This window comes from Colobus angolensis, unplaced genomic scaffold, assembly GCF_000951035.1.
Source record: "Colobus angolensis palliatus isolate OR3802 unplaced genomic scaffold, Cang.pa_1.0 Scaffold256, whole genome shotgun sequence".
Lineage (NCBI taxonomy): Eukaryota > Metazoa > Chordata > Mammalia > Primates > Cercopithecidae > Colobus > Colobus angolensis.
This window is the reverse complement of record NW_012115777.1, coordinates 2,251,391-2,274,991: the sequence shown is the minus strand read 5'-3', so window position 1 is coordinate 2,274,991 and position 23,601 is coordinate 2,251,391. Positions and strand designations below refer to the sequence as shown.

Below are 23,601 nucleotides of genomic sequence, written 5' to 3'. Positions count from 1 at the left end.
GTAGCTGGGATTACAGGTGTGCACCACCACGCCCAGCTAATTTTTTTGTATTTTTCTAGTAGAGTTGGGGTTTTGCTATGTTGGCCAGACTGGTCTCGAACTTCTGACCTCAGGTGATCTGCCCACCTTGGCCTACCAAGGTGAAACATTGCTTTCTAAATGTGAGAATTTTACAAATGACAACAGATAGTACTTTAATTTTATTTTTAACTCATTTAAACTTCACATTACCCTGTAAAGTTATTTTGTAAATTAAATTTTAGTTGTTTAAGGTATATATATATAACTTATAACTAAATAATACATAACTAAAATGTATTATTCTCAACTGTGTCTTTGAATGTCATACAGGTGTCAACAGGCAGAGGTGGGAACTGAATCCGAAGTCTGCAGAGTATAAAAGTTTCTGCTTTTTTCACTCATCCAACCTTTGAATTGCTTTTAGAGGTTATTTATGGTAGATAAGAATTAATCCACCATAGGATTAATCAATCCATGAGATTTTGTTTATTATTATTTATTATTATTTTTTCAAATGTGCCTTTGTAACATTTACATTTGCAAGTAATAGTTCTGGAGTGCAGGAGAAGTTTGTGAATTGTGTGTATGCATGCATAAATACATACATACATACATAGGTACATATACACATACCTAATCTTTTGGCTCAAGGATTGCTTTGAACCCTGCTTCCTGCCAGCAGTTTTGGTACTTCACTCTGTTAGTTTCTCTTAACATCTTTCCTGTTTATATAAATTCTGTATTGTCTGTATTTGGCTTTGACCTAGTATTTCCTTGAAACTCTGCTTCCTGTACTTCAAGCTCTGCAGCTATTGAGATATTCCTTTTATTCTCAATCTTTGTATCCTTTGAATGATTTCTGATACCCAAGCAGAATAGATGTATTTTTATGTAAATATTCCTAATTGTTTGGAATTTTACCTAGGAGAATAATTACATATTCTCTCGGAGCATAGCACAGCAAGACTCCACTATATCTTACCTTTCTGCTTTAGACTCATTTATTTATTTGTAGTATATGAGGAAATACTCTTTTTAGTTTTATATACATTTTCAAAACTACAAAAACAGAAAAAATTACCTCAAAGTCTAACTTCTGTTTGTAGAATTTCCATAAAGATCATAGAACTTTTACAACATATTTTTAAATGTAAAACATGAAACTATAAAATGGTACAGTAGCCATTTTTGTGATCGGATACACATGTCCAGAACAAACTTACTACAGCAAACTTGGTTAACACTCAAAACAACCAATACAAATCTCTCTTCTTCTATCTCTTAAAGGTAACCACTGTTAGAGAGAGGGGGTGTGTGTGTGTGTAAAAGATACAGAGATTGATCAATTGTTTCATTTATTCTAAGGAAAATGAACTGGGCCTCCATCCAGCTATACATTCTTCCTATCACAGGACGTTATTTTGTTCTTTCTCACCTACAGCACATTGCTCTTCTGTTCTCTTTTGTTAGTGCCTACATAATCATCAGAGAATCCTCTTCTGACTACACTAAATCCATTTTTCCTATTAATCCTAGACACCACCTAATTCTGTTACAGGACCTACCACAGCTTTACATTTATTTGTATATTTAATCTGACTGTCTTACTAGACTATAAACTTTTTGAAGGGGGAAGTTCTGTGTTTCTTTTTCTTTACCTTTATATTCCTGATATGTAACAGTGCCAGAGTCATACTAGACACTCCATAAATATTGGTTGAATTAATGAATACATTTGAAATACCAGCAAAGAATGTAAACAAGCAGTTCACCAAAGGGGAAATACAAATGCCAGTAAATATATCTAAATATTTTCAGTCTCATGTGTAATCAGGAAATATAAATTAAAGCAGTGACAAAATGTTTTATTTTCATGATGTTGGGAAAATTTTTTAAAAATTGTTAATTTCAACTGTCTAAGTGCACATCTGTTAAGAGAATAGTATTAAATGAAGGTATGAACCAGACATACTGTGGAATATTTTTCAAGTGTTAGAAGGGAAGAGTTACATTATACTTCATTTAGAATAATCTCATTAATTTGGGCTTTACAAAAAGAATCCCAAAAGTGATGGTGTATATACGTTTACACACATATAAATTTATGACAGAGGTACTGGGAAGATTTTTGCCCTACTGTTGATAGTGTTTATCTCTGGGGGAGGGAACATAATAGTAGGAGTTCTTTTTTGCCCTGTGGACGTGTACTTTCTGTTTAAACTTTTATAATTAGAATATTTTTGTGTAGTCTAAATATGAAGGAGCTTAATTTGTTAGGAACATAAAGAAAAAGACCCATTCTTTATATATGGAAAAATAAAACCAGGGATACCCAAAGAAAATGGTTTAATTTAGAACTACAGTGGTTCTCTATTGTTGGCACCTAAACTATGATACAGGCAGGAAGAAGAAGGAGGCTGAAAAAGAAGACAAGGCCAGATCAATGAGGGCCGTACATTATCTTTTCTCCTAGCATGGTAGAGCCATTCAGAAATTTTTTAAGTTAGAAATTGACTTGGGTAGGCCAGGCGCGGTGGTTCACACCTGTAATCCCAGCACTTTGGGAGGCCGAGTGGGCAGATCATGAGGTCAGAAGATTGAGACCATCCTGGAACCCCGTCTTTACTAAAAAAAAAAAAAAAAAATTAGCCAGGCGCCGTGGCAGGCGCCTGTAGTCCCAGCTACTTGGGAGGCTGAGGCAGGAGAATGGCATGAACCCTGGAGACAGAGCTTGCAGTGAGCCGAGATCGTGCCACTGTACTCCAGCCTGGGCGACAGAGCGAGACTCTGTCTCAGAAAAATAAAATAAAATAAATTGACTTAGGTAATAGATGGTTAGTTACATCATTCAGTAGATGACTCTGGGAGATGTGCTGTTGACATGATTAAAGAGATTAATAACCTTTTTGTATATGAATCCCTTTGGCAGGTTTAATGAAGCCTATAGATACTTTCTTAGAATTGTGTTTTGGATGCTTAAAATAAAATACAGAATACACAGAAGCCAATTATATTGGAATGCACTTATCAAAATATTTAAGGAAACCAGGCCATATGGAGATAATGAAAAGTCTTAGTGGAGGTGGATCCTATGAGACTTTCTAATTATTATTAAAAATTTGCATTTTTATGAAATGCTTTCTAATATTATTAAAAATTAACGTTTTTGTATTGGTAAAGCAACATGTGTACATTATAGAAAAATTAGGAAATATAAATTTAAAAAAGAAACATGCTCTAGTTTTGTTTCTTTTTCTTTTTTTTGAGACAGTGTCTCGCTTTGTTGCCCAGGCTGGAGTGCAGTGGCATGATCTCAGCTCACTGCAAGCTCCGCCTCCCGGATGCTCGCCATTCTCCTGCCTCAGCCTCCTGAGTAGCTGGGACTATAGGCACCCACCACCACGCCCAGCTAATTTTTTGTATTTTTAGTAGTGACAGGGTTTCACCATGTTAGGATGGTCTTGATCTCCTGACCTCGTGATCTGCCAGTCTTGGACTCCCGAAGTGCTGAGATTAGAGGCATGAACCACTGCGCATGGCCTGATAGTTTTTTAAAATTTAAATAATGTGTATACTGTCTTTTATTGCTGATTTATATAGGAACTTTCCTCACTGGTTATGCATTTAGTTTTATTTCAATGATAATATATTTTGCTTAACTATTTTCCCTTTGGTTTTACAGGTTTTTGATTGGTCAGGGAGCACATGTAGGGGCTGTCAACAGTGAAGGAGACACACCTTTAGATATTGCGGAGGAGGAGGCAATGGAAGAGCTACTTCAAAATGAAGTTAATCGGCAAGGTAAAATAAAAAGCAACCTAAATGGAAAAAATGTTTTAGAAATAATATAGTACTTTTCCAGCAAAAATATTTATTGATGTTGAAGGACAATCATAATTGAATGAAAAGAGTGAACTCAGCTTGCAAAACAATAGTACAGTATGATTCTGTTTTCTAGAATATTTTGGAGCAAAATAAAGCAGGCAAAGGGGATAGAAAGTGCACAGGGTAAGTGGCACATTGCAAAGTTAAATAGTGTGGTCAGGAAGGCTCACTGATAAGGGGTCATTTAAGCTGAGATGTGAATACAATGAGAGAATGAGTCATGTTGATCTGGGGAAAGAGCATTCCAGACAAGGGGAGCAATGAATACAAGAATGGGAGGGTGTCTTGTATATGCAAAGAGGCAGCATGTAAACTAGCTTGACTGGAGAGGCAGAGCAGAGGAAGAGGCAGGTAGGAGGTGAGGTCACAGAAGTAGCAAGAGGTCATATCACATAAGGCCTTGTGAGTCATTGGGAAGACTTTGGCTTTTAACCTGAGGGAAATAGGAAGCCAATGGAGGGATTGAGGCAGAGGACTGACATGATTTGATACAGTTTTAGAAAGGATCTCTCTGGCTCTTGTGTTGAAAATAGATTGTAGGGAGACAAGAACAGAAGTAGGAGAAGGGTTAGGAAATAATTGCCATAATCCAGACAAAACAAGATGATTTATTTTTGACTGGTAGTAGATGAAGTGATGAGAAGAGGTTGGATTATGGGTATATTTTGAAGGTTTTACCAAAAGAATTATTGAGTCATTAGCTAGAAGGTGTGAAAAAAAGAAGATTCTAAGATTTTTGGTTTGAACAAATGGATGGATGAAGTTCCTATTTGAGATGTGAAGATTATAAGAAGAGTAGGTTTTATAGGGAAATATTAGGGCTTCATTTTCAGGCATGTTAAATTTATTTTGCATGTTAGATACCCAAACTGTTGAATATGTGAGTCTGGAGTTACAAAATGGATATGTAAATTTGGGAGATGTTCATTTATAGATAGGAGTGATTGCTAATGGGCACAGAGTTTCATCAGTCTTAAGAGTGATGAGTATTCTAAAGTTGATTGTCATGATGGTTACACCACTCCTCACTTTTACTAAAACCATTTAATTCTACACTTTAAATGCTATGTAGATGCTGTGAATTATATCTTAATAAAGCTGTGTGTGTGTATATATATGTATGTATGTATAAAACATGATCCAGGCCGGGTGCGATGGCTCATTCCTGTAATCCGAGCACTTTGGGAGGCCGAGGTGGGCGGATCACAAGGTCAGGAGTTTGAGACCAGCCTGACCAAGATGGTGAAACCCTGTCTATACTAAAAATACAAAAATTAGCCGGGCGTGGTGGTGTGCACCTGTAATCCCAGCTACTCAGGAGGCTGAGGCAGGATAATTGCTTGAACCGGGAGGCAGAGGTTGCAGTGAGCCGAGATTGCACCACTGTACTCCAGCCTTGGCTACAGAGTGAGACTCTGTCTTAAAAAAAAAAAAAAATCCAGCAACTCCTCTTCTAGAAATTTACCCAAAAGATGTTTTTTCTTTTTTTTTTTTTTGAGACAGAGTCTTGCTCTGTCACCCAGGCTGGAGTGCAGTGGCGCAATCTGGGTTCACTGCAACCTCTGCCTCTCGGGTTCAGGCGATTCTCCTTGCCTCAGCCTCCCGAGTAGCTGGGATTACAGGCACCTGCCACTGTGCCTGGCTAATATTTTTGTATTTTTAGTAGAGATGAGGTTTCACCATGTTAGCCAGGCTGGTCTCTACCTCCTGACCTCAGGTGATCCTTCACCTGGGCCTCCCAAAGTGCTGGGATTATAGGCATAAGCCAGCACTCCCAGCCTACCCAAAACAATTTAAAACAACTCAGCTCTTTGAATAATTTGTACAAACATGGGTGTACAAATTATTCATATTAGCCAAAAGATGAAAGCAAACCCAGTGTCCATTGATGGATGAATAAATAAAATGTGGAATACACATACAGTGAAATATTATTCAGCCTTAAGGAAATCCAGCATATGCTACAACATGAAGGACTTTATGGTAAGTGACATAAGCCAGTGACCAAAAAAAAAAAAAAGAAAAACAAATGATTCTACATATATGAGATACCTAGAATAGTCAGATTCATAGAGAAAATAGAATGATGGCTGTCAGGAGCTGGAAGGAGGGGAGAAAAGGGAGTTGTTGTTTAATGGGCAGAGTTGTTCTTTTACAAGATGAAAAGAGCTCTGTATATGTGTTACACAACAGTGTGAATGTACTTAAGAACTGTACACTTAAAAATAGTTAAGACCCGTAATCCCAGCTAAGTGGGGAGGATCACTTTAGCCCGGGAGTTCGAGGCTACAGTGATCTGATCACATCACTGTGCTTAAACCTGGATGACACAGTGAGACCCTTTCTGAAAACAAAAAAAAAGGTTAAGATGGTAAATTTTATTTTTATGTTTATTTTACTATAATTAAAAATGTGTATATGTGTGATTACTTCTTCAGTACCTTTGGGCAGGACACACACACACACACACACACACACACACACAAAATGCCACATGTGATTTTTGTTATATTCCATTATCTTTAGGCAGTGATCAAACAGGCATTATTAGAGCTGTGTTTTACTGAGGTCAAATGATAGAGGAATGGTATGAAATATTGATGTAGAGGGCTGACTCCTGCTGAAATGTGCTTCATCAGAAAATAGAAACTAAGGATTTGAAAGGAATAGAAGGTAAATAAATTCCATGAAAGGAGATTTTTATTCCTTGGGATTAGGAAAACTCCTAATGACTGCAGGTTTGTTTTGTTTGTTTGTTTGTTTTGAGACAGACTGTAGTGCAGTGACACAGTCATGGCTCACTACAGCCTCAACCTCCCAGACCCAAGCAATCCTCCCACCTCAGCCTCTTGAGGAGCTGGGACTGTAGGCACATGCCACCTCACCTGGCTAGTATTTGTATTTTTAGTAAGAGACAGGGTTTCACTGTGTTGGTCAGACTGGTCTTGAACTCCTGAACTCAAGCAATCCACCTTCCTTGGCCTCCCAAAGTTCTGATATTACAGGCATGAACAACTGCATCTAACCAACTGTGGGTTTGTTTTAAAAAAATATATATATTTTTTTTTTTTTTTTGAGACGGAGTCTCGCTTTGTCGCCCAGGCTGGAGTGCAGTGGCCGGATCTCAGCTCACTGCAAGCTCCGCCTCCCGGGTTCACGCCATTCTCCTGCCTCAGCCTCCCGAGTAGCTGGGACTACAAGCGCCCGCCATCTCATCCAGCTAGTTTTTTTGTATTTTTTTAGTAGAGACGGGGTTTCACCGTGTTAGCCAGGATGGTCTCGATCTCCTGACCTCGTGATCCGCCCGTCTCGGCCTCCCAAAGTGCTGGGATTACAGGCTTGAGCCACCGCGCCTGGCCAAAAGAAAATATCTGAAGCACGAAAACTGAGAAAATAAATACCTAAAATAGAATTGAGGTGTTATAAAAAGTGATTGAAGATAACTAGAGCCTAAGAAAAACAAGAAATGCAATAGAAAAGTGATTATAAACTGCAGCCTGAATAAGCACACACAAGAGCTTTCAATAGCCATGTTCTAGATAGACAAGTGTTTTAGAGTCATGGGATCTTCTAGATTAGAGTAAACTAAAGAATAGGTATAAAGCATCACAACCTAGCAAGAAGAACTTACTGTCCATTTTGCTGTGATGAGTGCTCAGATAGCTCAGATAACAGTTTCCTGTCAAACAATGGTAATTATTTGAAGTAAACGTTTAAGGCTCCCATTTTTTATCTGATATTAGCAATTGTTATGAACTAGAAAAGGCATGGAATTGTACTGAAAATTTCTTGCATTTGGTTTCCTTCTGTATAAGGGAAATTGTTAACATGACTGTAAGCAAGGCTGATTTTAGTTTCAGTGATTCATTTAGCATTGATTAATGTGCCAGCAAATGTTCTATGTGCTGGGTGTTAACAATAAAAAAAACAAGACAATCCTTCTTAAGGGTTTCACAGTCTAGCAGAAGTGTCAAACGAAGAGAGCTTCACAATACAGTGTGCTGTATATTAAAATATATAGGAACATAATATTGTGAGAGAATAGAAAAAGCTGTAGTGAGGAAAGGTTTCAGAGTTATGACATTTAGAGGGAGTTTGCTTGGCAAAAAGGGAACTGGTGGACACAAAAGATGGGGTATCAAAATGTGCAAAGAAAAGGAATTGGAGGCCGGGCGCGGTGGCTCAAGCCTGTAATCCCAGCACTTTGGGAGGCCGAGACGGGTGGATCACGAGGTCAAGAGATCAAGACCATCCTGGCTAACACGGTGAAACCCCGTCTCTACTAAAAAAAATACAAAAAACTAGCCAGGCCAGGTGGCGGGCGCCTGTAGTCCCAGCTACTCAGGAGGCTGAGGCAGGAGAATGGCGTAAACCCGGGAGGCGGAGCTTGCAGTGAGCTGAGATCTGGCCACTGTGCTCCAGCCTGGGCCGCGACAGAGCAAGACTCCGTCTCAAAAAAAAAAAAAAAAAAAGAATTGGAAGGCCAAGCATAGTGACTCATGCCTATAATTCCATTGCTTTTGGGGGCTGAGGTGAGAGGCTTGCTTGAGGCCAGTAGTACAAGGTTACTGTGAGCTACGATCACATCACTGCACTCCAGCCTGGACAACATTTTTTTTGAAAAACAAAAAACAAAAAAAAAACAGGAATTGGAGACATCCATAGCATATGTGAACTGGAAGACACATTCATTGGGACTGGAATTGAGATGCAAAGTCAGGGCGGGATTTGTAGGAGATGAGGCCTGAAAAGATAGGTCAGAGCCAGATAGTGAAGGATATCTATTTTGTAGGCATTACATAGATGCAACAAAGATCTCCAAGCAATAAATTAATCTGTTGGATTTGGTTTTTAGTATAAAACTGATGGCAACTTGGAGGATGAAATAGAATGTAGGATATATGGGGACACGCATTCCTTGAAGAAGATTCTCAAATTAGTCCAGGTGAAAGATGAAAGGAGCCAAAACCTGTTACATTTTAAATGAAGAACAAGGCTGTCTTGAGGAAATGTCGAAGTAAAATTAGAACAGTTTGGTGAAGAATTGAATGCAGATATGAAGAAAGAATTAAGACTAACTCACTGAAGTTTCCAGTTGAAGAAGTGATGATTAGATGAGTTCATGTGGGAAAGTGTAAGATGAGACAGAAACAGACTGAGGGACTATGTGAGTATATATTGGGTTTGTAGTACCAAAGGGCATCTAGATGACAGTGGTTGGTGCATTGTTAGAACTTAAGATATGTGAAGATGTGAAAAGTAAATCTAGGAGAACCGTAAGAAGGGGGCGTTTTGAGAACTAGTAGATGAGATGACCCTGGAGATGAAAAGCTGAGTGTTAACACTAATAATAGTAGTAATGAGAGTAGCTGTTATTAAATGCTCATTATATGCCAGGCGTTGAGCAAAGAGCTTCACATGCATTTCTTCATTTCATCCTCATAGCAATTCTATGAGGTTTATACTACTGTTACCCCATTTCCAGATGAGAAAATTGAGGCTTAGTGATTTACCCAAGATCATAAAGGTAGGAAGTGTCTGTCCTAAACAGTATGACAAATATCTTGAGCCCACATTCTGTACCACCGTACCATACTACATTTTATTTAAAATATCTCCTAGAAAATGCTTCATGATGTTCATTTGATACATGTAATAGGAATGCATAAATTTATATAGCATATCTTAATTCCAAAGAAACAAAAGCATAGGGGCATCTCTTAACAGATTTTAATAATTATAAAAAAGCACCCTAAATATATCTCTAGTTGTATTAGTCCATTTTCATGATGCTGTGAAGAAATACCCAAGACTGGGTAATTTGTAAAGGAAAGAGGTTTAATTGACTTATAGTTCCACAGGGCTTGGGAGGCCTCAGGAAACTTACAATCATGCAGTCATGACAGAAGAGAAAGCAAACACATCAGGAAACTTACAATCATGCAGTCTTGACAGATGGGAAAGCAAACACATCCTTCTTCACATGGTGGCAGGAGAGAGAAGTGCTGAGCAAAATCCCTTATAAAACTATCAGATCTTGCCAGGCGCGGTGGCTGAAGCCTGTAATCCCAGCACTTTGGGAGGCCGAGACGGGCGGATCACGAGGTCAGGAGATCAAGACCATCCTGGCTAACATGGTGAAACCCCGTCTCTACTAAAATTACAAAAAAATTAGCCGGGCGAGGTGGCGGGTGCCTGTAGTCCCAGCTATGCGGGAGGCTGAGGCAGGAGAATGGCGTGAACCCAGGAGGCGGAGGTTGCAGTGAGCTGAGATCCGGCCACTGCACTCCAGCCTGGGCGACAGAGCAAGACTCCATCTCAAAAAAAAAAACAAAAAACAAAAACAAAAACTATCATATCTCGTGGGAACTCACTCACTATCACAAGAACAGCAGCATTGGGGGTAACTGCCCCCATGACTCAGTTACCTCACATGGAGTTCCTCCCACAACTTGTGAGGATTGTGGGAACTACAATTCAAGATGAGATTTGGGTGGGAACACAGCCAAATCATATCATTCCACTCCTGACCCCTTCCAAATCTCATGTCCTCACATTTCAAAACACAATCATGCCTTCGCAACAGTCCCCCATAGTCTTAACTCATTCCAACATTAACCCAAAAGTCCAAGTCCAAAGTCTCATCCAGGACAAGGCAAGTCCCTTCTGCCTGTGAGCCTGTAAAATCAAAAGCAAGTTAGTTACTTCCTAGATACAGTGTGGGTACAGGCATTGGGTAAATATACCTGTTCCAAATGGGATAAATTGGCCAAAGCAAAGGGGCTGTAGGCCCCATGCAAATCCGAAATCCAATAGGACTGTTTTATTAAACATTAAAGTTCCAAAATAATCTCCTTTGACTTCATGTCTCACATCCAGGTCATGCTGATACAAGTGGTGGGCTCCCACAGTCTTGGACAGCTCTGCCCCTGTAGCTTTGCAGGTCATAGCCCCAATCCTGGCTCCTTTCATGGGCCAGTGTTGAGTGTCTGTGGCTTTTCTAGGCACACAGTGCAAGCTGTCAGTGAATCTGTCATTCTGGGGTCTGGAGGATGGTGGCCCTCTTCTCATGGCTGCACTAGGCAGTACCCCCGTGGGGACTCTGTGGGGGGGACTCTGACCTCACGTTTCCCTTCCACACTGCCTTAGCAGAAGTTCTCCATGAGGGCTCTGCCTCTTCATCAGACTTCTGCCTGGACATCCAGGCCTTTCCATACATCTTCTGAAATCTAGGCAGAGGTTCCCAAACCTCAGTTCTTGACTTCTGCACACCCACAGTCCCAATACCACATGGAAGCCACAAAGGCTTGGGACTTGCATTCTCTGAAGCAATGGCCTGAACTGTACATTGGCCCCTTTTAGCCAGAGCTGGAGTAGCTGGGACACAGGGCACCAAGTCCCAAGGCTTCACGTAGCAAGGGGGCCTTGGACCCAGCCCAGGAAACCATTTTTCCCTCCCAGGCCTCCAGGCCTGTGATGGGAAGGGCTGCTGAGAAAGTCTCTGACATGCCCTGGGGACCTTTTCCCCTTTGTCTTGGCAATTAACATTTGGTTCCTCGTTACTTATGCAAATTTCTGCAGCCAACTTGAATTTCTTCCCAGAAAATTGGGTTTTCTTTTCTGTCATGTTATCAGGCTGCAAAGTTTTTCATACTTTTATGCTCTGCTTCCTTTTGAACACTTTGCTGCTTAGAAATTTTTTTCATCAGATACCCTACATTACCTCCCTCAAGTTCAGAGTTCCACAGATCTCTAGGGCAGAAGCAGAATGCCACTAGTCTCTATGCCAGAGCATAACTAAGAGTGACCTTTGCCTCACTTCCCAACAAGTTTCTTATCTCCATCTGAGACCACTTCAGCCTGGACTTCATTGTCCATATCACTATCAGCATTTTTGTCAAATTCAGTGAGTCTCTAGGAAGTTCCAGACTTTCCTACATCTTCCTGTCTTCCTTTGAGCCCTATAAACTGTTCCAGCCTCTGCCTGTTTACCCAGTTTCAAAATTGCTTCCACATTTTTTTGGGTATCTTTACAACAGTGCCCCACTACCCAGTACCAAATTACTGTATTAGTCCATTCTCATGCTGCTATGAAAAAGTACCTGAGAGTGGGTAATTTATAAAGGAAAGACGTCTGACTCACAGTTCCACATGGCTGGGGGTCCTCAGGAAACTCACAATCATAGTGGAAGGGGAAGCACAATCATAGTGGAAGGAGGAGCAAACATGTCCTTCTTCACATGGCGGCCAGAGAGAGAAGTGCCAAACAAAGAGGAAAAAGCCCCTTAAACCATAAGATCTCGTGAGAACTCACTCACTATCACAAGACCACTAGCACGGGGGTAACCATCCCCATTATTTAGTTACCTCCCACTAGGTCCTTCCCTCCACACGTAGGGCTTATGGGAACTACAATTCAAGATGAGATTTGTGTGGAAACACAGCCAATCCATATCATTAGTAGTGGTAACATTTCTCAAATTATCCAGGTATGAAAATTATTATTCAATATTTTTAAGTTTTTTAATCATTCTTTTGGCTTTTCTTATTCTAGTACATTTGGTCAGTGACTAGTTATGCTTAAGTAAATTGCCTTTGAAAGTAGTAATAATTGAACAGTAGCTGTAATTATTTTCTTTATTTAGCTAGGGACACATTGATTTTTGAATCTGTTAGCTGACTAAATTCCAATCTAATTTTATTTATTTTAATCTAAGATATTTGGCTATATTTTAATCTAATATTTACTGCTCTTAAATCATAGTGACAAATGTTAGTCTAATCACTTTGTTATACCCAACTTAGTTTTATTACATACTGTTTTCATTGTTTAAAAACCTTGCAGTTATACAGTAGGTGGGTTAGGACCAGTTAAATGCATTATAAGATTTTTTTTCTTTTAAAACAGAAATCAAGAAAAGAGAAGCAGAATCATAGACTTTTCAAACTGATAATAATTAACACCTTAGTTCTTATTCCTGATCTAAACACTTTACATGTATTAATTAATTTGGTTTTCAGAACAACCCTATGGGATAGATACTGTCATCATTCTCATCTTACAGATGAAACCAGAGCATAGCATAGATTGTCTTGCCTGAGGTCGTACAGCTAGTAAGTGGTGGATCAGAGATTCAAATCCAGCCAGTCTCGGTTCAGTATCTGTTTTCTTAACCTATCTTACTAATATCCAAAGAAGCTATGGCTTTCTCGGGATCACTAGCTAGTTAGTCAAAGCACTGAAATTAGAAAGCAAGTCTCCTAATACATAGTACAATTAGATTGTTTTTTGTTTCTTCTTCAATTTTTTGATGAGCTAAGCAGGGTCTGCATACTCTAATCGGTAGTATTTCAAAATTTAAGAACAAAAGAAAGGTTTTTCTTTTCTAATTTAATTTTCTTAAACATAAGGAATTGCCCTTCACGTTAACTTTACACTTGGATTGTTTTTATATATGAATCAGTTACGAGCATGATTTGGAAGCTAAAGAAGGTAATTGTTTTGTCATTAGATAAAGATAGCATGAAATTAGATAAATAGAAAAGAAGTAGTTTTTTTTTTTAACTTGAAGCTCAAGGGAAACAGAATAGTAAAAGACAATAAAGATCAGAATGTTTAAGATTGTAATGAAAGGAGGGATAAAAATAATAAAATGCTACCTGTTTTAAAAGCCAGTAAGAGAATAACACATTAAAAAAGCAAATCTGAGATAAATCACTTAATAGAAGGGTTATTAACGTTAGGCATATCTTAAATGGGCTGATTATCTTCTGGTAGGAAATTTTTGATATATGTAAAACTGCTTTACTATAGAAATGGTGGCATTTGGTTTTTATAAAATTATAATAGGTTCTGTTCATTACATACATAGTTTATACAATTTATTGTTTTCATAAGGTCTGTTTGGAAAATCTTACTGCAAGTTTCTTTCAAATACAGTAATGAGATATTATAATCTCTAGTTTGAAGATGACTTTTCCTATACTTGTGTTATCTTGGAGTTTTAAAAATACTTCTGAATTATTGTCTGCTTTTTAAAAGCTGAGCTTCAGTTGAATAATGAGCAGTTTAGTTGTCTTGAAAAAAAATGGTAATGTGCTAATAAGCAGGCAGAATAAAGATACAGTTCAGGCAGAGGTAGCTGTCACGACAATACAGACCATGATGTACTTGGGGACCTATGTGGAGGTCTAAATGGTTAGAACACTGAATGATGGTAAGAGAGAAAGACTATAGATGAAGTTAAAAATTCACTGAGACCAAGTCATATAGGCTTTGTCTTCTATACTAAAGAGCTTGAGCTTTGTCTTACAGAAGCAGCCACTGACAAATTTTATGTAGAGAAATGACATCATATTTTGTTTTTTCCGATTCAGCAGTAGATTGGGGGATGAATTAGAAGGGACTAAAGACTGAATGAGTTAAGGGCCAGCAGTAGTAAAGTGTGAGACATAAGCTATGAACTAGGATAGTGATAGGGGCCATTTAGAAGACAGTCTAGAAGTGGCAACTCAAAATCTGGTAACTAATAGGATGGTGCATTAGTCAGGCTCCTCCATAGAGACAAACCTGTAGGATGTATGGAAGGGGATTTATTAGGAGCAACTGACACAGAATCACTGCAAAGTCCCACAATAGGTCACCTGCAAAATGAAGAACCAGAGAAGCTCATAATGTGGCTGGCTCAAAGCTAGTAGTGTGTCTTCAGTCCAAGTTCAAAGCCCTAGAAGCTGGGAAGCTGACAGTGACAACTCCCCCAAGGAGCCGCTGGTGCAAGTCCCAGAGTCCAAAAGTTGAGGAACCTGTAGTCTGATATCCAAAAGCAGGAGGGAAAAAGGTATCCCCCTCCTGAAGGGAGAGAAGAGAGCAAGCAGAGAGAGCAAATCCTCCTTTTTCAGCCCGTTTCTCCCAGCTAATTGGATTGTTTCTGCGCACATTGAGGATGGGTCTTCCTCTCCCAGGCCACTGACTCCCATGTCAGTCTCCTCTGGAAACACCCTCAAATGCACCCACAGACAGTGCTTCACCAGCCATTAGGCATCTCTTGACACAATTAACAATCACAGATGGGGTGAGAGTAAGGTAAAGGGAGAAATTCAGATGACTTTCATGTTGCTAGGTAAGTGAGAGCACTTAGTACAGAAAAACAAGACAGGCAGCAAATAGAACAGTTGGAGAAAAAATAGGTTAAGATTTTAGCATTGCATTTGAGATGCCCATGGCATAATATTTTATTGTTTCCCTAGTTCGCTCTGCTACAGGCTTAGATATCCAACTGATTACTTGATGTCTCTGATGAGATATTTGTTAGGCATCTTAAACTTCACATTTCTGAAATTGAAGCTTTAAGTTTTTCAGTTGCTCAGACTGAAAACCTCTAATTGATTCTTGACCTCTCTTTTTCTTCTGTGTCCAAACTAATTCAAATTCTCTTGGTATGCCTTGAAAAACCCAGAATTCAACCACTTTACTATCTTTACTGTTATCACCGTTGTTCAAGTTACCATCATTAATTGCCTAGATTATTGCAGTAGCCTCCAAGTGGGTATCTCAATATCTACTCAACTTTTCATCCTAAGTGATCCTTTTAAATTAAGTTAGATCATGTCACCACACTCACTGTCAGTACTCTGTAGAGACCCTGTCCTTCTAAACAGAACATTCCTAGGAGGCTCCCACTTTAGAGCCTACTGGTACTTCCCTCTGCCTGGAATGTTCTCCCAGTCGTATGGCTGTCACTCACTTTATTTCCTGTTGTAAAGTCATCAAAGAAGCTATTTTTTACCAACCTATATAAAATAACACCCCTTCTCATTACCCTTTCTGTTTCCTTTTCTGGCTTTATTTTTCTTCACAAATGAATCATCTTCTACCATGTAAGTTCACATCTATACCTGTAGCATCTAATGATGTACCTGGCAAAATAGTAGGTGCTCAGTATATATTAAATGAGTGGATGGAAGAATAAAAAATCTTGACCAAACAGTTGTATACATGGATGTGGATTGTAGGAGAATCTTAGCTGAGGAAATGTGTGTGTGTGTTTGCTCTTGTTTTATATTTGTTCATTCATTGTTCATTTAGTGAGCATTTAGTAATCTCCCTGTACTTTGCTTTTTTTTTTAATTTTCTTTTTCTTTCAAGCAAAGTCTCACTCTGTTGCCCAGGCTGGAGTACAGTGGCATGATCTTGGCTCACTGCATCCTCCATCTCCTGGGCTTTTTTTTTTTTTTGTATTTTTGGTAGAGACGGGATTTCACCATGTTGGCCAGGCTGGTCTTGAACTGCTGACCTCAAATGATCTGCCCATCTCACCCTTTCAAAGTGCTGGGATTACAAGTGTGAGCCAACGCTCCTGGCTCTGATCTCCCTTTACTTTGTATCAGGTACTCTACCAGACAGTGGGGATGAAAGATAAAAAGGCTCATAGACTTGTGGAGTAAGGCAGATTGTAAATGCATTGTGGTGTGTGCTGTTTATTAAATAGCAAGTAGTCGAAGCCATAAGACCACATAAAATCACTCAGGAATTTCAAGAGTATCTTTCTTTATTTTTTTTTCCAAGGTGTTGAGCTCTTTGAAGGTAGAAATTAGAGGGTCCTATTCATTTTTGTATTCTTCACTTTTTTTTGTTTGTTTTTTGAGACAGGGTGTTGCTCTCACCCAGGCTGGAGCATGCAGTGGCATGATCACGGCTCACTGCGCCTTGACCTCCTGGATCAAGCAATCCTTCCACCTCAGCCTCCCAAGTAGCTGGGATTATAGGTGTGAGCCACCTTGTCTGGCCTCTTTCCACTTTTATCACTTCAACCTAGGGTAGTGCTTAGAGTAAGTGCTTTTAAATGAATGAACATTTATATAACTTACTAAAATTTTGAAAATAATTTCAATGGTATGAAGAATGTACTATGTTGGAAAAGGAAATGAAAGGAGTTTGCTAGAGAAATAATCTATTTTAAAATACGACATATTTTAGATGAAGACAGGACCTCCAAGTTGAAGCATTCAGTAAACATTTGTACCTGCTAGGCTAGATTTCATAGAACAGATCAAAACAGTAGATAGAAATTTGAGACTTATTCATTATAATAGTTAAAAAAGAATTTTAGCCCAAAGGATGCTTATATCTTAGGAAATGTTCAAATTTTAAAAAACAAGAATAATCAGAAAGGAAAAATAGATCAAAATAGTATCATGGAGCAAAAAATAATAATAATAAGTAGAGAAAGTTAATAAAATGTCTGCAGTATCCCACATTTTTTAGTTTAACCAACTTGTTATAAGCAGCCAATTTTAAAAATACATATATACTTTCACTTTTAATTTTATTTAAACTTGACATGTTTTGGACAATTTTATTTCCCAACATGGAACAGTTTTTATTAAGCAAAAATAAAAGCAATTATTTTCATTTTATCAGGGGTTGATATAGAAGCAGCTCGAAAGGAAGAAGAGCGGATCATGCTTAGAGATGCTAGGCAGTGGCTAAATAGTGGTCATATAAATGATGTCCGGCATGCAAAATCTGGAGGTACAGCACTCCACGTTGCAGCTGCTAAAGGCTATACGGAAGTTTTAAAGTAAGTATTGTTTTTTACAGAGTTGTTTTTCTACTTTAGTTTGTCTTCTTTATTCATTGGTCCTTTTCTTAAAATACCTGCAAATGTTATTTTGAAGCAACATAAAAGAGTTCTTTAATGCCTGTTTTCAGGAAGAAAGAGAACAACTACTTTGAATATGATTGCTTTTGTTCTAAAATTCTTTCAACACTCTAGTTTTGATTATTACTATTTTTTTTAATCAGTTGTGATTTTCCAGTAAGTTGAATTTAAGTGTCAGTCAACTATTATCTGTTACCTTTTGGCCTAGTAAATCACTACAGAGAGTCATTTTGTGGTTCCAGATTGATAACTAGTTCATGAGTCTAAGAACAATGTCCTGTGAACATACCATCAAGTTTGAAAGCTTCATTCCTGCAGAATATTTATTTACATGTAATTTATCTTAAATACAGTTTCCTTTTTTACTACATGAACACTGGAACTTAGTACTATTAGCACACTATAAAATACTAAGCCATAAGCAACTTTGATTCTACAAGGCTATATATTGTTTAGCAAATTTGCTTGGAACAAAGCTTTATGTCGCAATAATATTTTTACTTCTGCAATGCAAATGTTGGCAACTATATGAAGAAAATTATTCAGTGTATTTTTCAATATATGAAATTATTCTTATATTTACATGAAAGGAAGACTACTTAGCAAAATCTACGGCACCTTTTATTAATATATTGATTCTAATTGACTTGAACTTCTAATATCAGTCTTTCTTATTCCCACTCATTAGTAAAAGCAGTAAAGAATATATGAGTCACCTTTCCCAAGTTTCCTCCTCTTGGGTGACAGGCTCAGGCAGTTTTCCCACCTCAGCCTCTTTCGTAGCTGGGACTACAAGCATGTGCCACTATGCCCACTTAGTTTTCATATTTTTTGTAGAGACAAGGTTCCACCATGTTGCCCAGGCCGGTCTTGAACTCCTGGGCTCAAGTGATCTGCCTACCTCAGCCTCTCAAAGTGTTGGGGTTACAGACGTGAGCCATCACCACCCAGCCTCCTCTTTTCAATCTCTATTCAACTTCAATGATTTAGGCCTTTTTCCTAAGAATATTACGGCATTGTTGCCTTTTAATTAGTTTTCTTGTCCACCTGTTTCTCTGTAATCGAAAACTGTCGAGAGTTGCCAACAGCATTTTTTTTTTTTTGAGAATAGAAAGTATTAAAGAGTATTACATAAAGGTAAGAATTGTTTCTTAAAGCAATTGTTTCTGTAGACATATATATGAGTACTGTGTTATGTTGCAAAATAGGTTTCTGGACGGCTTGCAAATGATCTTTGTAGTTAGGTTATCCAAGGTCCCAAAATCCTTTATTAGTTCTTAGTGGGGATCAGGATAAAGTTTAAACTCCTCAACTTAGCATGTAGATTCTTCATTATCTGGCCACTGTCTTCCTTTTTAAGCTAAGCTACCACCATTGCCCCTAAAGTATGAATTGTGCCAGTTATATATATCTGTTGAAGTTCTGTCATGATGTCCTTAATGCCTTCCCTTGTTTCTGTCTAGATGCTTTTATTCACCATCTCTTCAACTTGGAGGCAAATTCTGCTCAATCCTTTGAATCAGTTAAAGGCCCTTAAGCATATGAAAAAAAATGATCAACTTCATTCATAATTAAGTGCAAATAAAGCTACAGTGAGTTACACTTTTACATCTGTCAGTGGCAAAGATCAAAACATTTGACATCCTGTTGGGAGGGTGTAGGAAAAGGCACTCTTACTAGTAGAAATGACAATTGAGCAAATTCAATCAAAGTAACAGTTACTCTTTAGTTCCCTGATTCTACCTCTAGGAATTTGTTTTTTACAAATACTGCCACTCACATAGAAGTAAGATCATGTGCTAGCAGCATTGTTTATAATAGGAATAAGAGAATGGTTTAATAAATTATGGTATATGCTTTCACTGGCATGTTCTGCATTAAAACAAGAATGAGAAATCTCTTTACATATTGTTATAGAAAGAACACTAAGATATATTATGAAATGTCAAAATCAAGGATCCAAGTATGTATCATTTGTATTTATTGTAAAAAAAATTAAAATTATATTTGCTTATATATGCATGAAATCATTCTGTAAGAATCCAATAAAAATTAATAGTATGGTTATTTTGAGGAAGGACAAACTAGTTGGCTAAAGGTCAGCAATGAGAGAGTGATGTCCCTATGCATCCTTTTTCTTCTTTTTTTTAAACTTTGTGAACATGTTACTTATGAAAGTTAATTAAAACAAATACGAAATAAAAATCAGTAGAAAAGATCTGTTTCAAATGTAACCTTCTTCACGTTTTCTCTCCCTCCCAAACACACACAACTCCTTTCAATTTGATTTTGATGCTTTTCAGTTTTGTACTCCCATAGCATGTCTGTTCACAGAACCTATCCATGACAGTTGGTTGTTGTTTCACTTCCATTAAAAGCTCCTTGAATATAGATACTGCCTTTTTTTTATGTTGAAAAAATTTACCTCTTTTTTCTCGCCACACAGACTTCTAAGTACTTAAAAATGTTGCTTAGCATATTTAACATTATTATAGTTCATATTTCCTAATGAGGAACAGCATTTTTCTCTTATATTCCAGTATTGTTTCTTCCTCTATTAATAAGGTTTCTGGTAATATATGTCAGTGGAGATATTTCTTTGGACTTAGATCTTTCAGCTTTTCTTTAGATCATGGCTCTTAAATGTTGGTTTGCAGGCAGGTGACAGGCAATGATAAGCGATTCATATGGGGAACTTATTAAGAATATAGATTAGCAGGGCCCAACTCTCCGTATGCTGATTAATTGAGTAGTACTGGGGTGAGCTGGGGAATCTATTTTTAAAAAACAAGCCCTTAAGATGGTTCCGTTATGGAAGCAGGATTAGAAACAGCTGTATTAGATATGGTTAGGAAATACCAGATTTGTTCTTAAATAAATGAAGGGGGATTATACATTAGCTGTCACTGCCACCTCCTGTAGGTAAAAAGAAGGTCCTTCTCAAGCTCAACATCTTGGAAAGTAAGGTAAAGGTTAACTAGATTTCATGAGTTGTATTTAGTGTTCGTTCGCCTGTTTGTGTGGGGCTATGCTATGTGCAGTTTATAGACCCATCTTTGCTCTCTGTGAGCTTAATGTCTAAATAAAATAAAGGTTGCTGTCAATATGTAGTTAGAAAGGCATACTAACATAATTTATGCAACTCTTTGCATTGTATTAAAATGTGTTTCTGTTTTAGCTTGTTGATGATTGGAGTATCTGCTTTCTACTGCTCAGAAAAATAGATCCGACTCCTTGGAATATGTTTTTTGCTTTGTTTTGTTCTTAAAAGATTGTCATTTTTCTTTGAAAATTTTCAGCTCCTGAATTTCAAGGCAACAGAAACATTACAAAACAAGTTTCTTTGATTCCAGTATATTCTTAGAACACATTTAGCCCGAGATTATACATTATATGGAAACCTGGAGATGATAGTTCCCACAATAAATCAGTTTTACATACAAAGTGATTAATCAGTTTTTGATTTTACATTGAAAAATTATGGGCTTTTCTGTGAAAATTTCACTTACGAGTTATATTAACAAGAATTAATCAGTGTCACACCAAACCATAAGACTTAGAGTCATTAGGAATTAATTAAAACTGCATTATTATGGCAATGACTCAAGATCTTCTTTTTCCGAGTTTTTTCTGAGAATTACTTTGTATTTGCCATAGTTAATTCATTGAGGGGGAAGGATGTGAATTCTGAAAAGAAATTAATTGAAAATTGTAGTTAAATTGCATGGTAGAAAGCTTTTGATCATGATTGTTTATTTCTAGATTTTAATGATTGTCTAATTCACTGTAATTTCTTTAGACTTTTAATACAGGCAGGCTATGATGTTAATATTAAAGACTATGATGGCTGGACACCTCTTCATGCTGCAGCTCATTGGGGTAAAGAAGAAGCATGTCGAATTTTAGTGGACAATCTATGTGATATGGAGATGGTCAACAAAGTGGTAGGCCTTTTAAAAGTATTTTAATATTTTAACTTTTAGAAATATAGTTTTATAAACTATATTTAGAAATATAATCTCAAAAGGTTATAAGGATTACATTATATAATTGTATTTTTATCAACTGCATAAAACTTTTTTTAGCCAACTGACTTACTAATTAATGGTTTAAGTCTTTTCAGCTACCATATGAGGTAGTTCTGGCCTTGTGCTGCAAAGAAAGAATTATTACTCTTTCAGTAATCAGATTGCCATACATGTAGAGTAGATTTGGATACTTGCATTGATACTATGTTCTTAGGAATTCAGAAGCTAAGAAAATGTTGCATTCTTATGTGAATATTTTCTGCCTCCCCTTTGAGTTGGAACACATGTAGAAGTGTGATTCTAATTCTTTAGCTGATGGTCTTTTAGCTTGCTTATAGAGTTCTCTAAGTGACATGAATAATGAGGTCTTACAGCAGGTAATGACAGTAAACACTATAAAGTTTTATGCTGAAGGGGATCATTGAGATGCAGCATCATCTAGTCTTCTAGTTTTGTAGATGAGAAAGTAGTTCTGTTGAGTGAGGTAAATTATATACTTAATACCACAATTAGGTAGAAGGAGGGAGGGAGATAATGTCATACAAGTGTTTGTCACGAAATCATGAAAAGATTCAGGTTATCAAGTTTCTTGTTAAACTAGACTTCTCTACTCCTTTGTAGATACTAGCAGTCAATAACCAGTCACCAGTATTCCTGCTAGTCGCTTCCCACTCTGTGTTGGTAGATAATAAGTATCATGGAGAACTCAAAACATGTCTCCTCTAGTGAGTGTAATTACCTTTCCATAGAATGTTCCTTGTATATTGCGTTTCATAGGAAAATATCATAGGTTATGTAGCAGAGAGTCATAAAATGATCTCATCTTTATTCAAAATAGAACCATCTAATTCTTTTGCTGTTTTTGGAGTAGAGTTCTAAATAACTTACTTTCATTAACTGATTTAAATATGTATTTTATATAAGAAATGTGCAGGCATGAAAATCATAGGAATTGGTAGAAGTCTTAAGGAAAGTAAAAAAAATTGGGAGAATGATTGGTTTATACTTATATACAAATACAGAAATCTTTGGGTTGAATTTTTAGTTAAAACTTTCAATAATTTACTTTCTCTGTTGTTCTGTAATCAGCATTAGAAGACAAATAAATATTGATACTATTTAAGTAAAAGGCCAGCTAATTTTAGCTTTGCAAGTCATGTTACCTATGTTTTCATGTAGAAATTCCCCTTCAGAATTTTTTTCTGAAAAGATTAGCAGATACCTGTTAACCTCTGAACTCTGGTCTGCATTCTTCTCTCCCAAACAGTGACTTTTTACCACATGTCCATTCATATGGGCAGTGCTGATAATTGGTTTGTTTAGTAACAGTAGCCTCCGGATAAGAACTAGATGAGAGAAGCTTATTAATTGAAATGGTTTCCAAAAAGGATTATTTCACTTACAAGTTTAAACATGGTGTGTTTCCCCTACTGAATCAGTATTCTAGTGAAACATAGACAATATATATTATGTATGAGAAAAATTACTTTATTTGCATCTGGCCAACAATTGTCTAATTCCTATGCCATACAGTTTATCATAATTTTGCTATCAGAGAAGGAGTGCATATAAAATTATTTTGCCTTGTATCCTTTTTAAAAAAATTAATAGCAGCTCCTTATGTCACTCTAAATTTTATTTACTCTCTTATCTGTCATTCGATATTTCAGTAGATCTTTATGTGGTCTTAAAAGAATTGTGAGCCAGGCCTTGTGGTGTGCGCCTGTAATCCCAGCTACGTGGGAGGCTGAGGTAGAAGGATCGCTTGAGTCCAGGAGTTCAAGGCTGCAGTGAGTCCATGATTGTGCCACTGTACAGCAGTGGGCAACAGAAGGAGACCCTGCTCAAAAAAAAAAGAAAAAACCCAAAACAATTGTGCCTCATATTTACATAGAATTTAAAGATTTTCAGCCTTTTTTACACATATGCAATTCTCTTAACAACCCTGTGAAATTAAGGGTTTTTTGGATTCAGGAACATGATCAGAGAAGTCAAGTAATTTTTCC

The 23,601-nt window shown here is 37.4% G+C and overlaps 1 protein-coding gene across 5 annotated transcripts in view; it reads left to right on the top strand.

The window, feature by feature from the left end:
• PPP1R12A (protein phosphatase 1, regulatory subunit 12A) overlaps window positions 1-23,601 on the top strand; it is a 170,749-nt gene that overhangs the window by 91,179 nt on the left and 55,969 nt on the right. For all 5 annotated transcript variants that reach the window (XM_011946959.1, XM_011946957.1, XM_011946955.1 and 2 more), the window contains 3 exons: window positions 3,704-3,822; window positions 17,327-17,486; window positions 21,367-21,511. In XM_011946959.1, coding sequence (XP_011802349.1) covers window positions 3,704-3,822; window positions 17,327-17,486; window positions 21,367-21,511 — 424 coding nt within the window. The remainder of the gene's footprint in view (window positions 1-3,703; window positions 3,823-17,326; window positions 17,487-21,366; window positions 21,512-23,601) is intronic.